Below are 18,643 nucleotides of genomic sequence, written 5' to 3'. Positions count from 1 at the left end.
TTGCCTGTGTCACACACATACCCTGCACCACACCCCACGGGTACTGCCGGGCCTTGGCCATCTTGTTGCCGATCTTGACCTCTTCAGTGCTGCCGACCACTGCGAATGGCAGGTGCACCTGCCAAGCAACACAAGGACAGAGAGACAGTGAGTCCTCACTTAATGTCATCAATGGGTTCTTAGAAACAGCAACTTTAAGCAAAACAACCAAAAAATGAAATCATTTTACTATAGTCTAATTGACATCAACAAGCGTTAATGGCATATGTCTGGTCACAAAGACATCATCTAACTTCGAAAGACCCAAAACACTTCTAAATAGAGAAATATATGTGAGCTACACGTACAGTTAAGAAAGATTAATAAAAACAAGTAAGATCATTATATTCCAACCCGCTGATTCTAGTTCATGGTCAAGAATGTCCAGAACCTCTCCTGGTAGCTCTGAACACCAGGAGGGACCCCCCTCTAGACAGAACTGGGCACACTCACACCCACACTTGACTGTGGACAAATTGACTGGGACAATTTAGACACACGTGGGTTCACCTAACATGCACATATTTGGGATGCGGGGGGGAAAACTGGAGTCCTTGGAGAAAACCCACACCAACGCAGGGAGAACGTGACAACTCCACGCAGACCATGGCCCCGGCCGGAAATCCATCCTTTTTTCACTCATCAAAGTTCTAGTGACATGACACTGAACAAAATGACACTATTCAAGGACCTGCTGCAGTTGCCTGCCCCGGCTCTGGCAGGCGGGTTTTCCACCTGCCTCCATACTCTCCCTGCTTCTGTCGGCCTTTGCTCGGCAGTGAGAGAAACCGGGGAAGGCAAAAAAAGAGGGGGGAGATGCTGCAGTCCAGCTGGGGTGGGCTTCCTGCAACCCCCCCCCCCCCACCCAAATGATGAATACTTGATAAGAGCTAGACCCAAGGGGAGACTGTGTGGGCTTTTGCCACTCTGCAAGGAGCTTTGGACACAAGCTGTGCCAGACAGTGGGCACTAATATGTGGCCCTTGGCATCTGAAGGGGGGCTGGCAGGATCGAGAAACTGGATTTCATTTTGCTTCAGACTGAGGTCTTGTGAAAAGTGAAGAACCAGTTCTGTCAATGTAGATGGAAAGATGAAAGGAAAATTATCTTTTTGGAACCTATTTTATATTTAAAAGCTTTTAAGCATGTGAGGAGTGACTGGGTGTGCATCCAAGTGGGAGTGTGCTGTACCTGTACAGATATATGCTGGATTTCAAAGACTTACTATGAAAATACCTCATCGGTAATTTTTATATTTATTATATGAAATGATAGTATTGGGTTAAATAAGTTCTTAAAATTAATTTTATGTTTCTTTTCACTTTTTTTAAATGTGGCTACTAGAAAATCTTATATTACTTGTGTGGCTCACACTATATTTCTGTTCAATAGCACTGCTTCAGAGAGCTGACTGTTGCACAAAATTCAAGTCAGAAACACCCCACAGCCCCCACTGTTGGCCCAGGCCGTGCACCCAGCCTCATCTCCAGCAGCCATGGTGTTCGAGACAGCTGAGTGTTCCACGCTGGTTTGTCTGGGGGCTGTGGCTACGTTCTGGGGAGAAAACAGCAATTCTGTCTTTTTCCTATTAGCATATGAGAATAAGAACACTGGAAATGATTCCCAAATCCAGTTGTCTTCCACTACAGATAAGCTGAGAGAGGCAAGAATGCTTGAAAGCCAAGTCCTCTCCCACAGAGAGCTCGGCAGAGCCCTCGGCCCAGGCTGCCTGAGAGACACCCGTTTTCTGCTGCTCCCGACACTGCTGCTGTCGAGGTCGCCTCCCGCTCCGTGGGGAGGGGAGAAAGCACACCCACCCCTTTCTCACACTCCACGTCGGGAGCTGACATGTGTTCCCCGAAGCTGAGGAGCAACAGGACCCTTCGGGCCAACACTGTGGTGTAACGAGGAAGGAAAGTACCGCCTCCGCTCAAACTGAGTGACAAGCAGCTGCCACGTTTCATGCGGGATTTCCTCGCCCAAAGTGGTTTGCAATGAAGACCTAAAGAAAATTTCTCGATAAGACCCAGATTAATTTGGGAATGCCAAAGATCTTCAGTTCTATTAATCTGATAAAGAGAGCAAGAAAGCAAAAGGTTCATGGGTATTTTCTTTCCAAGAAACTTAACACAATTTAGTTTCATGACTGTGCAAAGTAATTTAGAATGGAGGAGATGTAAAAAGAACATCGTATGAGACTCATTCATGTCCCTTCCTGAACCCCACATTGGTACCCAAACTGCAGTTCTATGGCAGAATAAACAAGTGGCACCTGAGCCCAAGTCTTGGACAAGGGTACTAACAGGCACAGCTGCTTGGCTTGGGTGGCAGTCAGCATAAAGGGCAAGACTGTCAGCTCTAGAGCAAAGCTGCCTGGGTTCAAATCCCATCTCCGCTGCCAACATCTGTGCAATCTGAGGTGCATGGCCGCCGTTTCCCATATGTCAGGTAGAAAGAATAACAGTGCTTCCTCATGGGATTATTGCAAAGATTAAGTGTAAAACCTTGAGCCCTGGCTGGTGTGGCTCAGTGGATTGCGTGCTGGCCTATGAACTGAAAGGTCACTGGTTCAATTCCCAGTCAAGGGCACATGCCTGGGTTGCGGGCCAGGTCCCCAGTTGTGGGCGATTGATGTATCCCTCACACACTGATGTTTCTCTCCCTCTCTTCCTTCCTGCCTTCCCCTCTCTAAAGAATAAACAAATAAGTAAAATCATTTTAAAAAGTGTAAAGCCAGTACCTGGCTGGCATAGCTCAATGGATTGAGTGCAGGCTGCGAACCAAAGTATCACAGGTTCGATTCCCAGCCAGGGCACATGCCTGGGTTGCAGGCCACGGCTCCCAGCAACCGCACATTGATGTTTCTCTCTCTCTCTCTCTCTCTTTCTCCCTCCCTTCCCTCTCTAAAAATAAATAAATAAATCTTTAAAAAAAAAAGTGTAAAGCCTCAAACAGTACCTGGTACAGAGTAAAGGCTCCATAAATGCCAAAAATGTCAGGTGCTACTATTATCACGAAGCTCTCAATACCCAGATCCAAAGAATTTTAGAGGTAGAAGAGACCTTACGTATCACTTTGATCCAGTACAGGAGTTCCCTCCAAGTTCTCTCTCGTAGATGAGCTGAAACAATTCGTTGTTTGCCTACCACTTGTGACGGTACCCGCTACTTCCGTGGGTGTCTGTTGTACTGCGGTGGTGCCGACAGCCAAACTTCCTACCAGCCCAAACCCCTCCCTGCTCTCTTGCCCAATTGGTTTGGTTCTGTCTTTAGAATAAGTCCAGTCATTCTCCCTTAGGGCAACCTTCCTTTCACACCCCTTCATGCCTACTTCCCAGAAAGACTCAGCTCTCCAGTTTCTTCCAGAGCCTTTACTACCCCAGCCACAGAAGGAGGACAGCCAGAGCGGGTCACACAACTCGGAGTGTGACCAGAGCAGAATAGAGTGGAGCAGGACAATCTCTGCATTAATGAGATCCCTGCATTTTAAATTCATACAATAACAGCCCCAGAGAGGAAGAAACTTACATTTGCTCCCAAAGTCCTAGTCATACTGGGATTAATTTAAGGAGGAAATCCTCCCTAGATGAAAATAGCCCTCTGTAGGAAAGTCCACAGGCTGAACTGAAGAAACAAGGGGCAGTTTTGTGAGTAACTCTGATCTCCTAAACTACGGTGGCGAGCATCAGGCCATGCGCAGGACCGGGGGACTGGGGGACCGGGGGCCTGAGGGCCCGAGGGCCCGAGGGCTGGGCTGAAATCTCAAAGCTGTGGTTAACTAGATAGCCTTGCCCAAGGCATCTAATTCTCCAGATGAACTTCAGTGTGACTCCCTTTATATAAAGTGTCCAGAATTGGCAAATGTAGAGAAGAGAAAATAGATGAGTGATTGCCTATGGTTGAGATGGCTAGAGAATTAACAGCTAAAAGATACATGGTTTCTTTTTGGGGTGATGAAAATGTTCTAAAATTGTTTGTGGCATTGGTTGTGCAAGTCTGTGAATACACTAGAAACCACTGAATTGTACAGTATATCAATTATATCTCAATGGGGCTATTAATTTTTTTAAAGTGTCATTTGTTCATTTAACAATGGCATGATTAGACACAAGTTTTCATGTTCAGATCTCCTAACAAGAGTAGAATATACCTCAACCTTCCACAAATTTAAAACTTCAGACTGACTTCTGCTGCTAGCACACGTCTGAATCAATTTTTAGCATGTATTTAGATAAGGCCAAATTCTTTCATGGCTTCTAATTACATTTCACTGAAGGTAACCTACAATTGTAAGAATTCCAAAGAGCTTTACCAAACATCAACAACTAGAAAAGAATGCTGCTTTTACAGAAGTTGTGCATTTCCAAATGAAAAAAGGTGCATGGAGTCCCCATGGCTCAGAGACCCAGGGCAGTGGGGGGAGGCTGCGGCTATCAGCTCGCAAGCAGGGGCTCACCAGGAGAGACCCTATCACAGGCACACTTGGACTGAAGTGTAGTCATTGATCTCCTGACCTGTTCCTCCCCATGATGTGAGAAGTATACCCTCAGCTGCTGGTTTACCGAATACTTCAGGAAAGGGTGGGGGAAAACAGAAAAGGCGGGAACCAGTCCCAGAAGCCAAAGTGAGGCAGGCGGATGTGCTTTTGCCAACCCTGGCACAAGCAAGTGGAGACCTATTTCCTTTACGCTGCTTTATGGGAAATGGAAATGGGCTGGCACTCCCTTTCCACAAGATTTGCTACAGAAATCATAATTGTTAGAGTGGGAAGGAAATTTGCGATCATCTCGTTCTAACTCTCCCATTTGGTGGACAGGAACAAGGAGGTGCAGGGTGGTCACGTGACTTGAAACAGTGGCAGAGCCAGACCACCTTGAAGGCAGCAGGTTCCCTGCCAGTGCTCCGGCTGCTCTACAAGGCCGACACTGAGACAAGCCTTCAGGAACATCACAGGTCGGTCCTTCCTTACTTGAGGACTTACACTCATGGTTGCATTAATCTCAGCCACGGTTTCTTCATCTGTGGGGAACTGATATATCTGGACTCCATTGCTGACCAGCTCGCTCATGATCTTACTCTTGAATTTGTGCAATTCATTCTTGGCGATGGTGTCAGCTTTTGCAATTATTGGAATGATGTTCACCTATAAAACAGACACTTCCATTTTTACACAATTCCAATGTAAGGAAAATAATTAGACGAATGAATAAAACATAGCAAACATAAATAAAAATTATAAAACTACACTTTAAAAGATATTTAAAATGGGACTTTTGACTTAGATGCAAAATTATGAAGACATGGGATAATCTTTTGGTTTCGTCTGTGAACACTTTTACTTCCTCCCATCTGCACTGAAAGCACATTTGTAATTTCCTCTCTTGGGCCACCTCATTCTTTACCGAGTAAAAGGAAGTGCTACTCCATGACAAATAGCGATAACAAAGAAGCTATTCTTTGAATAAGCAATCACTCCTTTGAGGACCCTCCCAGCTCCTTTAGGAACTGATTTTTGCAAGGTCCTCACAGTATAATAATAAAGTCTTCCTTAGTTAGATCAGTGGAATATTCAGCTCCACACAGGAGAACATCTTTTCTTTCTTCTGGCAACCTGAAAACTGCCAGGAGCACAGCACCTAGGTATTAACCAAAACAAAAATGGTTTTACCTACTTTAATAATTTTCAAAATCACACCAACTAATTCCTTTGAAAGTCAGCTTCCATAACTCCTTTGTGCCAGAATGAGACCCAGTGCCAAAGGCTGGGCTTGCTCTCAGAGCATGGGTCACAGAGACCAGGGAGCACTAGGAGCTGGGCAGATGGCTGCGACAAGAGCTAAGGGTGTCCTGCAGGGGGAGCCCAGACCCCAAGGTGGGATATTCTCCCAGCTGCTGCCGGCACTGTCCACAGGATACGTTTTTCAAGTTAACTTTCTTCCCCTCTCTGGTAGGCACAGAGGTTTCAATAGATGCTGCTGTCATCCAGTACCTGGAGCCATGCTCCCTGCCCCACCCTGCCCCACCCTGCCCCGGCTCAGCGAAAAGGGGCCAGCTCCAAAAGAAAGCAGTCAGGCCAGGGAAGAGAGTCTTTGAAGAGCTTTTCCAGGTCATGTCTGCATTCCTCTGCTTCTCCTTTTATCCCAAGAGCCCAATCAAAAATCCCCAGTAAACCAGAATGAGATGACATGCTGATAGAAAAATCTATTTCTCAACCAACTCCCGATCTCGTCCGGCCTGGGCTTCCTCCAGCACGCAGCAGACAAAAGACGCACCCGTGACGGTAGGGGGCACATTTGGGTCAGAACCAGGGGAACAAAAACGTCCTGGTTGTTCATACAGGCTGTCATTCGTACACGGTGAATACTCAGTGGATATCCACACAGACAAAAGGGTAGAGGGGCATTGTTTTCTGACAATTTGATCAGAGGAGATAGACAAACCAGGCAATTTAGATTTAAGGTCTCTTTTTCCTTGGTGGGGGGTACTTGCCGACCTTTCCTGAAATGATCATATATCTGCCTTAACCCTTCACTTTACCTGTATAAAGGCACCTTTGACGATTCCATTCTCAGGTGTTCCCTAGCACTGACTCGATGACGGTATCCATTGTCTGAATGCAGTTTAACTTGCCTTGTGGTGACTTTCTTTTTTAAGCCACTTTTTAAGTTTGTTTTGCCTTGTTTTCTTTTCCTTTTTAAATCAGCTCTACCAAACACAGTCCTCTGGTGGATATTAGCCTCACGCGGCCTATCCGCTGGGCCTCCGTGAGGAAGCCACCCGTCTCTCCGCCCTTCCCGCGGATTCTCAGGGACAGGACAGACAGCACAGGGACGGCCTCAGTGCCCAGCGTGCTCCCCCACGGACGGCCTACTGCAGCCGGATCCAATGACATGAAGGAGGGTTTCTATGTATTCTCCCAACAACACTCCAGCTGCAATGACCCTTTCAGGCCGAGAGAATGTTCTTCTGTGACCCGGCACGGGAGGCCGAGGACCTGGCCCTGCTTTGGGCCACGCAGGCCCCGTGCAGCCGGTTCAGGCGGCGGCCTGGGGACGGGCTGACCTTCTCAGCGTCCTCGCAGTACGACACCCCCTGGGAGAAAAGCATATTCTAAAACACAGTTGTTTGGACAAAAAAAAAAAAAGATGCCGAACAAAGCCTTCTAAGATGAGACTTTTTACTGAACTCAAAAAGAAGTTAGAATCTAGGAGAAAATCCCATAGCTTCATCTTGTGGTTGTTCTCATTTGCTGCTGATTTATTTCAGACCGTATTTATGTTCTGTTTATGTCACAAGGAAGAATTAAATTAGCCGAAAAGTGTATTATCAAATGTTATCAAACTTATCAGTCCCTTCCTCCCAGCGCTGCGAAAGAGAGAGGTAGGTTATCAGCACCGACAGCTCAGGGGTCAAACTAAAACTCAGACTTCTTTCCAACACGTGGGTGTGGCTCAGTTTTAAAATCTAAGAAGGTGGACTGTCATCATATAGTTTAAAAAATTAACTTATTTTGTTTTCATTCTAAACTTCAAATTAAAGCCAAACCTTTTAAGAAACTTAGCAACACTTTTTAGGGAAATAAACAAATCACGAGTTTATTTTCTAATCTCCCTAAATTTAACCCCTCCTACGACCCTTTCCTGCCTCCACTGGATAATTCCCCAACCTTCAGCAGAGCATACACTGATGCTAATGTAAGAACTCAAAATACTTTGTAGCGAAGCTACATGGCTTTGTTTGTTTGCTTCGTGTGTTTTGTTTTCTCCTAACATCCAGACAGGTTTTGAAGCATTTTTCTCACATTGCTCAGACCTATGGTTCTATAAACCAGAAAACACAAATGATGGGTTTGAGGGGAGGGGTAAAAGGATGAATGGGCAGAGCAGAGAGGGTTTTTAGGGCAGAGAAACTACTGTGTGCGTTCCTATAATGATGGATACAAGTTGTTACACATTTGTTCAAACCAATGGAACACACACCAAGGGTAAACCTTAATGTAAACTGCGGAATTTGGGAGATTGTGATGTATCAATGTTGTTCATCAGGGTGCCACCCTGGTGGGGGAGGCTGTGCATGCCCCGGGGTAGGGGGTATAGGGAAACCTCTGTACCTCCCCCTCTTATTTTTTGCTGTGAACCTAGACCTATTCTAAAAAAAAACTGTCTTAAAACAAACAAACAAATTACAATAAGAGGAGAGAATAAATTGGGGCTTTCAAGTAAAGGTGATCTGCCAGTACAGTGGAGGGGGCCAGAGTGGCGGCGAGTACCTTACTGTCCAGCTTCTTCATGGTGACCAGGTCCAGGGACTTCAGCGAATGTCCAGTAGGGGCAATGAAGTAGAGGCAAGCGTGGATCCTGGTGTCGTGGTAGTTGAACAGAGAGCGTTTGATCTTCAGTTCTTCTTGCAAGTAGGCCTCAAACTGGGCATCAATGTATTCCACTATTGGCTTATAGCTAGAATGCAGAAGAACGCTTTCTAAAACACGTTTTCAGGTCAGCATGTTTCTACTCACACACCGTTTGCGCAGTTCCACGTGGCACAGCACCCCAGGGAAGTCTGCAATGTTCCCTCCTCCCTGACAGCCGAAGCCCCAGTTCCACGGCGTCCCAGGCCCTCTGTCCTCTGGCCCCTGAACACCTCTCCAGGCGCCCTTTTCCCACTGCCCAATGGCGGGCTCACCATTGCCGTCCCAGCCAAGCACAACAAGCTCTGCCTCCACGTCCCGCTCATCTAGCCACTGTACCTGCAGCAGCCTTCTTCCTGTTATTTTCCTGGCTAACATCCATCCTTTAAAACAGAGATTATAAACACATGGGGCATGCTGTCATTTTCCTTGGGGAGCCCTCGAAGATACTGCTAAGAGATTGCGGCAGTCTTTCCTCCTGGGGCAAAACTGAGCCTCCAAATCTGTCCCAACACGGTGGTTTTGACAGCTTGCACCAACTGACTGACATTGGTGCTCGAAATAAAACTGGCTTGTGACTTCGGGATATGGCGCCGCCTCCTGCTGGGAGCCAGGCCCGGCCCTCCGCTGTGCCTGCAGAGGCGCGGGGCTCTCTGTGCTCTCGCGGAAAGCCCTGTGCACATTCCGCGATTTCAGCTATAAATGAGAGTGCCTGGACCATTGTGGTCTTCAGCATTCTAAATTTATGATTTAAAGATAATTTTAGGATTTAAAATTTTATGATTTAAAGATAAATTTTATAACCCTCTCTTCTCAGCAAATCATAATTCAAATCTTTTTTGGATTACTATGTATGATGCTATTAACTGACCATAAATGAAACCATTAATAGCATATTGAGAATACTTATTCAATAAACCACATGTTCTCTGGAGATTAAGTGGTACGTTAGGTCACCGCATAAGCCCTGACCTCTCTCAGGTCTCCAAGGGAAGCCGGAGTCAGCAGCAATGAGGTTGGTCTACAGGGAATACAATAGGTTAGTTCTCCTCAACCTTGCTACACTGCTGAGCAATGGCTTAAGCTTTGAGAAATAGAGAATCCTTCCAACACTGAATCCCAGGGCTATGAATTAACTGAAACCCTTGAAGGGGAACAACCAATCTTTTATAATGAAGGTGACAGCAGACACCTTAAGAGAAAAAGCAAACAAACTAAAAAGCAAGACCAAAACCAAACGAAGTCAAACAAATTTACGACTCAAACCAAAGCCATCAGATAAAAGCTTTTGATGACATTTCCCCTTGGTAACTTATCACAAACAAACCGTCAGTTTACTTTAAGCAGACAATGTCTCCAGAGGTTTAAAAAGGAAGTAGAAGGTGCCTCAGCAATAGTACTAAAAAGTTCCTAATCATGAAAATGCCAATGTAAGGAATGAGCAAATGATGAGTCTTCTATGTTCTCCAATTTTAAAATAGAGGCAGGTGTTATATAACAATAGTAATAAGCAGTGTCATCATAGGGTAGTTGTATGAGATGGTGATGAGAAGCAGCGATTCAGGCCAGAGCACCCAAGACAAAAATCTAGCTCTGCAGCTTGCTCGCTGGATGACTTTGGGCTCGTTACTGAATCTCTCTGTGCCTCAGTTTCCTCCTAGGTAAACCAGAGACAAGAGTAGTATCTGTATCAGAGAGCTACTGTGACAGTGAGAGAGCTAATATATGCAAAGGACTAGCTGATAAAAGTAAGATATAACTATTTCACAGTAATATAATAAATAACAAATACAACAAAAGCAAGTCTGACTTTTTTAAAAAATGGAGAAAAAAAGAGAACTTTATCCCCACCCGGTTCCACGGCAACTGCTCTGTTGCTGAGCCCAGGTGGGTCGGGAAGTGCACCGCCCCGATGGCCCAGGGCCTGGTCCTCAGTCTCCCGACACGGAGGCAGGGAGCTCCCCAAACACCCTCTCAGCCCCAAGGAGAGGAAAAGCAGCTCACAGCAGTCGATCCTTTTGGTCTCCCCAGTTCCTGATTTGCTTCTCAGCACCTCCTCCCCAGCAGTTGCCCAAGTATGTTCTGCTTTCCATTAATTTCCCTCTTCGCCTCTGGTTTTGATTCTGATCCTCCACGATTATGGAAGGCAGAACATCTTTTCTTTTCAAGTGAGGGATGCTTTCTGCCCTGGATTCATTGTTCCCTTACATCTCTGGTTTCCTGTTACAGCGTCCTGACCAGTCTGCCCGCCTCCTGCTCCCTCTGCGCGGTGGCCCTGGACAATCGCGGTTACTCCTGAGCCTCACCTGCTGTCTACCTGACGGTGATGACTCACAATCCGCCTCTTCCGGCCCACATCCTTCACCTGAGCTTCAGACTCATCCGTCTGTTTACCAGATATTTCAGTCTGCTCTGCTAACTAAACGAGTCCAAAATCAAACCCCACCTTGTTGCCAAACCTGCAAGGGTCCTCAGCACAGTGAACGGCACCTCCACCCACACCGCTGGTCGGGTCCGAAGCCTGGGATTCAACCCAGAGATTCCCGCTCCTACCTCCCACACGTGAAATCCCACCCATTTTGTGTATCATTATACATTAATAAAAAATGTATTCCAGGAGAACTCTTTACCAAAATCACATTTTTCCTTGTCAAAGATTTATTTAATTATGTTGATGAAATAGTTTCCTTCTGATGCATAACAAGCCAATAAAGCAGCTGAGACTCCCCTTCACAATCCTGTGAGCAAATCCTCTGCCCTTGCTCCTACGCCTTTCCACTTCTTGCTATCAGCACAGCCATAAAGATAAGGACACTAAATCCCGATTTTGCCTTTTGCTAGTTTCCATTCCTATAGAAAGGACAACTATTTATATTCCTTTTGGCCAATTCAAACTTCTCTGGATTGCAGCCATATAAATCAGAGGAAATGCGGGGGGGGGGGGGGGGGGAGATCTTATCTAGCCCTTACATTTTCACATAATTCCTTTTATGGCATGGAGATACTCCCTTTTATCTGCCACTCATTTTCTCATACACCTCCAAGCATTAAAAACACAGTAAGATGAGACATGTCTGATGCTGAAACTGATGGAAAAAACATTTATACAATGTTTTCTATCCACCCAATCCACACGCTGATCATTCTTGCAAAACAGCCAATGCCGTCCGTCATCCAGGGCTGACTCTCCACTTCGTGTGCAACCAGGCACCTCCCATGGATTTGTCTCTACCTTGTTATGTTAGCCCTGGTCAATATGCCTTACCCCTCAACTACCTCCACCAAAGTGTATGGGGAAAAACCAACAACTTAGAGTTCAAAGACCAGTCTACTTCAATTCCATGTTTATAACTCTGATGAAGGTTCGGTGAGTTTGAGGGTTCTCTCTAACTGAATTTCAATCTTCCATGCTTTTCAGGGCTGATTATCATTAGAGTTAATGATAAGCCATTGACAGTCTACCTCCCTCTCCCAAATGCAGGGCTAATTATTTAATTTCCAGTTCTACAGCAAAACTTGCTTTACCTTCTTCTCCAGACCCTTTCCTTTCTTCTTCACTGAAGGGTACAGACAGCAGAACAAGGAAGCCCTTAAACCACCAAGAGTTAATCACACTATTAAACATAACAGGAAACCTTACCAGATCTCTCTTCCTGCCTCCTTCTAGCTAGCCTGGTCCCAGGCAGATAATGATGCAGGAATGCTGACATGTCCAAAGCCTACATAAACAAACTGGGACATTCTTGGCGTCTTGCATCAATGGCAGAAAAGCTTGCTTAATCCCCAAAGTAGTAAAATAATCATGGGCTTAGAGAAACAGCACATCCTTTACCATATGGTTACATATCAATGCAAAAATGCATATCCATTTCCAATTTCTTGATGGATGCAGGGTCTCTCTGCATAACTATTTTAAATAATAGTCATTTCAGTTTATAGTCAATAGTGTCAACAGTGCCCTCCTTCTGGGGCACAGAGTTCTAAATGCCACTTCAAGAGGTTATGCAACAGCTGTCAAGAAATTTCAGAAGGAAAAAAAAATACCTGGTATCTAGGTTAAGTTAATATCACACTTCCTCTCTTCTAAATCTCCTTGGAAACTATTATTTGACCCAAATGAGTCAGATAATTTCTTAAAGAAGCCGCCAGCTGCAATTATGAAGGATGGGTATTGCACTAGCCACTTGCTGTTCAGTGCCGATGAGTGTGCAATCCCCCAGTCTGATGGAAAGCCCCCGTTTGGGCAAGAGGCAAAAATCTCGTGGCAGCATGGAGGCAATGACTCTGAGCTGGAACAGCATGTGGAACCATGGCAACAAGATGCTGGAAGAGGGTTCTCACTCCCACAGAAAGATATCCTGAAAAGGTCCACAGGCTGCCTTCCAAACGGAGTGCACACACACAACGTTCTCTAGCCCAGGTCCAGGTCAGAGAGAGGCAGATCCCCCACACTCTGGGTGAGTACAACAACCAGGAGCCCCCCAGCTCTCTCCTGGGCTCCCACAATGCACTGGTGCTCTTTTCCTTGGCGCCAGGGTTTTCTCTTCATCCATTCCCCTTGACATTGCAAACAGCCTTCAGGCAGTACCCTCTCCATCACTGTGGCAGTGAGGTCATAAATTAAGAGCAACTGCTCAGCTGCAGGGCCTGAGCTCAGCTGCGTCCCACCCCCACACAATGTACAGATAGTCCATTTTGACCAGATGCAAACTAAAATCTCTCTCACTATATCTAACAATTTCTCCTGTTATTACAGGACAATGTTTATGAAAGAGCATTTAAGTTGCTCTATAGATAAAATAGAGCTCAGTGCTCAGCTACATAATGAATTAAGTGTTTCTCTATCACTACCATGGTGCTCACATATATCAGGGACAGCTAAAATATGGGGTGGAGCAAAAGTCGGTTTCCAGTCGTGGGGATGCCCAACAGTTTATTCTGGTATTATTATTTACTAATTATTGTATTATTTTTCCATATGAACAACTGTAAACCTACTTTCACCCCACCCTGTATATCTAGGCAATACACATGTCTAAATAAAATAGTTCAAGTTCCTCTTAACAAAACACATATATATAATATATACAATTTTAACAAAAATGGAAAAAAACACATACACAGAGAAAACCCTGGTGCTAATGCAGTTTCTGAGCCCTGAGCAAACATGTGATAAGTCACAGACATGGTGTTTTATTCCCACAATGCTGTCACTGCTCAAAAATGTCTCTGGAAGCCCCCTCTGGAATCCTCCGGCCAGTTTTATTTTAACTTCCTCAAAAAAAATTTTTTGAGATAAAGTGTAATATTTAAAATAGCCAGCCAGAAACTAAGATCTTCCCAACACACATTTCATAAAAATGTTTTCTTCCCTTTGGGTTTTCAGGAGCAGCCCAAGGCAGAAGCCATGCCGGGACAGGGCTCTTCATGCAAGTGATGGGGGGGGGGGGGCGGTTGGTTCTGTGGGGCAGATCCGGTGGCCGTTCTAGAGACCTGGCCCCGGGGTTCTGGTACCAAAACTGTGTAAGGTCGTCGGTGGCAGGGTGTCTGCAAACTGTCCTGTCAGGTGGTTGTGTGTTTCTGTTTCTCTAGGTTGATTTTCCTGATGGGAAATCCCCCCAACCTGATTATGGCCCTCCTGGAAAAATGTCCGCAGTTACCCTTTTCCTTCTAATAAACCCCTTTGCTGCCTATACTAGCTGAAATCAACTCCACTAGTTGATTCTGACCTCAAGAAAATTTCATTCTGAGAAGATTCTCAGAGGACATGTCTTATCTTTTAGGCGATAGAGTTGGACTAGCCCCCATAATCAGTGAACCCCTATAATCAGACTTTGATTTTACCAGGGATGGGTTCTGTTATTGCTTCACCCATTTATATCCCCACAAACTCCCAACACGTACCTGTCATCCTTATTTATCTGGTCTCCAAATCCCACAGTGTCCACAATGGTTAATTTCAGCCGGACATTGCTTTCCTGAAGCTCATAACTTCTGGCTTTTAACCGGACTCCTGGTTCATTGTGAGTAGCTGGGTCACTTTCAAATTTGGTGTTGAATAAAGTGTCCATTAGCGTGGACTTGCCGATGCCCGTCTCACCTACAGCAGCGGAACCAGAGAACGCGTCAGTGCCCCTCAGACACCAGCCCACCTCACCGGGAGTTTTCACAATCATGTTTGAGAAACTTCTAAAGCAGTCATCATCCCCAGAAATCCCTCCATGAAAAGATAGTGAGTTCTTTTTATGTGGGATATATCAAATACCTTCCCAGAAATGTCTTCATACATTTTAGAACGTATTTAGCTGAAAAAGATCTTGAACTTACAGATCAAGATACACTTCGTTGGTCCTAGGTAGAGGAGCAGACGCTGTAAGCTTGCCCACGGTCAGTTTGTGCACTAGAGACATAAAGCGTGTCTCTTCCGCTCCTAATTGTTGGTGCGCAAAACTGTTACTTAAAAAAAGTATATGGCTGAGTTTCTATTACTAGAAAATAAAGGCTTATTCCATTTGTATTGAATTATCTGATACCATATAATGTTATCAAAAAGAATTACATTTTTCCAAACAACACTCTTGACAACAAGAGCAGTAACAACAATCCCAGCCGAAGTTTCCAAGTGCTCCCTCCGCGCCAGGCCGTGCGGGGAAGCTTTCGAATGCGTGATCTCAGTTACAGTCATGCCTCGGTACTCGTCAGCTTCAGAACAGTACTTATCGCACTTTGACAAGAAAAGAATGTTTCAGCACGCGGCACTTGCTCGGGACTTGTCTCACTTGCTAGAGTTTGAATGAGTCACAATGCCACCTCCCCCCATCCCCGAAAAAATGCTCAACTGTTCAGGACTTGTCGGTTTCAGCACTGGTCCCGAGTCCCGGAACACATTACTGACAAACACTGAGGTACTGCTGCACGCCTCATCACAACCCTCCATGAAACGGGCAGGTGCTCCTGCGCCTTCCACTTTACAGGTGAGGCACCAAGACTTAGATGGGGTTTAGGTGACTTTCCTGAAGTCACCTTGTGAAGTGGCAGAGCCAGCTCTCACCCAAGTCTTTGTGACTCTAACACCTGCCCTGAACCAACACAGCATCCTGACTTTACTGTTACAGAGCACACTGGCCACCTGATGTTCTCCAGTGACAGCTGTGAATCTGTGTGAGTCCTTGACATTACCCCCACGTCCCCCCTACTTGGCTGGAGGCAAGGTGACAAACATTAGACGGTCTTCCCAGGTTCAGGGTGACGTCTCTGACAACGAAATGGAATCATGTTAAATAACCTACAACATTGGCCTTATTAATTCACATTGATAATGCAAGTCAGTGAGTGTTTATTGAGACCCTGACACATGCAATGCAGAGTGGCAGGTGCCTGGTGCCACCACAGTAATCAAATGGTGAGACCTGAATGTATAGCCACTAAAAACTTTAGCCCAACCTTTCATAATAAAACCAAGTACAATTCTCCTTAATTCTAATTCTCATGAGTCAAAAACAGTTGGCAATATGGGGCAGGGCGGGGGGGCAGTGCGGTCTAAACACAGACAACTGTAATTGAACAACAATAAAATAATGTAAAAAAAATAGCTGGCAATGAGAAAGAACCCACTCCACCCTTGTTATGAGTGGTGGTGTTAGTGACTGAATGTGATGATGGAAAAGGAAAGCAGACATCAAAGAATATTATCTATAGGAAAGCTCTTTTTTTTTTTAACAATCTGGAAAGCCTCCTAATTAGACTTCCGGCTCAGTTTTAACACGCTAACATGTTGCAGCCCTCCCAACAAACCCCTGGAACAGCTCCTCTTCTAAAGGATTTCTATGATGCCTTCTAGGATGGTGACAATTCCACGGGGGAAAAAAGAACTCTGGGATTTGTGGCCTGGGGCAAGTCCCCCACTGTAATGGCAAAATCCACTCACCCAACAGAAGTTCCATGTCACTCACCACTTTCCAACACAATGCAAAAGTGAGGTAGGAAGGAGTTTTTCTGGATGTTAGCTTTCTCTAATTAGCAGCCTTATGTGGTTTGCCACCGACTTCAATGATTCACCCACAGGATGAGTTGCTCAAGTGTGTCTGCCTTACTTTTTTTAACCTTTCCCACTGGGCCCCAGATGCATGCAAGATCAAAGTATTTCCTCTTCTTGCAGCCTTCATTCAGCCAGCATTTTCTCACTGCCTACTGTGTACCAAGCTCTGTGCCAAATTCTGGGAAAATGACAATGAACTAGCCTGCCATAGTATTCTCCATACCTTAGAATCCAACCTGGATACCAATCGGACTCTTAATTTATTATTATGGGAATAACATTCTAAGTGTCTGCCATAACCCCATTCCTCTTACAAGCAAGATGATTCTTGATACCCAGTGACTGAGAGGAACCAGCCAGGGCTAGCCCCCCGAACAAAGGCCCCTGCGCAAGCCTAATCATTACCGTCTGAGACAGTGACAGTGCCCCTACTGGGCAGTGACCTGTCCATCCAATCAGAATTCCTCTCTTTGGCAGGTTGCTGTATATTTATTAAACTGTATTTTAATAGAACACTTACATAGTCTCAACATCTCTCCCCAAAAGATAATTCTCAGTGACAAAGAAAAATAATTTCACAGCAGGAAAATAGAAACACACCATCTTTACTAAGTGACCAAAGTGAACATGGCCAGCAATAAGCGCAGTGACCTGTGTGCCTCCTGCTATGACCCACGGACAGGGCACAGCACATTGTGGTCGTGTACCTGCCCCAATGAGCTCGGTCAAGAGGAGACATCAGACGAGGCCAGACTGAGGGAGATTCTATAAAATAAAAGTTCAAAGCTACCAAGATTATGAAAGACAGAGAAAGACTGGGGAACTGCCCCAGACGAAAGAAAATTCAGCAGGCACGGCAATTTAATGGGACATTTAATCCTATATTAGATCCTGGGCCAGAAAAAAAAAGATAATACTGGGAAAACTGAGGAATCTGAATAGGTCTGAAGATTAGGTTTTTTTCCTGTATTGTGTGTTCATCACCCCAAGTCAAGTCTCTGTCCATCACCAAGTATCCCCTTTAACCCACCCCCCACAGCAATCACCACACTGTTGCCCTTGCCGATGAGTTTCTTCCTTTTTTTTACTTTTCTGCTCAGTCCTCTACTCCACCCCTGCCCCCACAATCTCTTCGGCGGTGTGAATGAAAGATACACAATCTGCACACATGGAAATGGCATAAAAAAGGAAAGATATACAGAGAGAAGCAAATAAGCAGAAGCCATGAGGCAGCGAAGGTTTAAGGTAAACTAAAGACATGTTGATAGACCAGGAGCTGGGAAAACAGGAGAAAGATGGCAGACAGATACAGTGGGGCTCAGTATGTGAAGTTCATTCATTAATTGTACTTGAGCATTTACACGTGACAGAGGTGCGGGGGATAGAACGGTGATAAAAACAGATGATGGGAGCCAGTGCTTGAACTTCTGCAATATCCTGAATGCCGTTCCAGATCTCCATGAAGTCTGGCGGTGTAGCAGTTGGGACTGTTTCCTGTCTTCCTTACCTTCCTGAATATTCTTACCAAAAAGCCTCGTCCACCCAAGAGTAATCTAAACTTGTCTGTGCTCCCTAACATGATAGAGCTCAACAAGCTCATATCCATGACTCATGGCTTAACACAATAACCTTGAGCAAAACAAAGTTACTTACTAAGTAATGAATACAGAAACAAAACAGGGTCTTCACTCTGAAGATACTTAGAATCTGGTAGGCAATTCAATACTGTGGGTACTCTAGTCTTTTATGTATCTGTTACATATGTAACTTTCTTAAGGACAGCAAACTTTTCACAATGTACCTGTCTGCAGACCACAACAAAGGGACAAAAGCCGAACTACCTTACAAAGGCCTCTGTGTAAAGTAAAGATTCTGTCCTTGGAAAGTGACCCATTCAACTTTCATCTCTTTCCCCGAGGACAGCAATAAAGCCTTCAATTTCCACGGTGAGGATTCTAGGTTACCTCGACAGAACTGAAATTAACATTTCATTATACTAGGGTGAGAATTAGTTAAGCACATGTCAATCAGGAACCCCATGCCTTTTTTTTTAAGGCAAGGTAATTTTAATTATTTACATTAGGGTGGAAATTATGAACAATTAGCATTCCAGGCCCTACTTATAGCCCAGGGTTAATCAATGGGTTGGAAAAACCACCA

At 45.1% G+C, this 18,643-nt stretch overlaps 1 protein-coding gene across 4 annotated transcripts in view; it reads right to left on the bottom strand.

Annotated features, from left to right (window-relative positions):
* Positions 1 to 18,643, bottom strand: part of SEPTIN11 (septin 11) — a 90,113-nt gene that overhangs the window by 19,590 nt on the left and 51,880 nt on the right. For all 4 annotated transcript variants that reach the window (XM_036022540.1, XM_036022539.1, XM_028505874.2 and 1 more), the window contains 4 exons: positions 14,350 to 14,545; positions 8,308 to 8,494; positions 5,020 to 5,181; positions 22 to 118 (listed from right to left, as the gene is read on the bottom strand). In XM_036022540.1, coding sequence (XP_035878433.1) covers positions 22 to 118; positions 5,020 to 5,181; positions 8,308 to 8,494; positions 14,350 to 14,545 — 642 coding nt within the window. The remainder of the gene's footprint in view (positions 1 to 21; positions 119 to 5,019; positions 5,182 to 8,307; positions 8,495 to 14,349; positions 14,546 to 18,643) is intronic.

The sequence above is a fragment of the Phyllostomus discolor genome, chromosome 1 (assembly GCF_004126475.2).
Source record: "Phyllostomus discolor isolate MPI-MPIP mPhyDis1 chromosome 1, mPhyDis1.pri.v3, whole genome shotgun sequence".
NCBI lineage: Eukaryota > Metazoa > Chordata > Mammalia > Chiroptera > Phyllostomidae > Phyllostomus > Phyllostomus discolor.
This window is presented reverse-complemented; position numbering and strand designations above follow the sequence as displayed.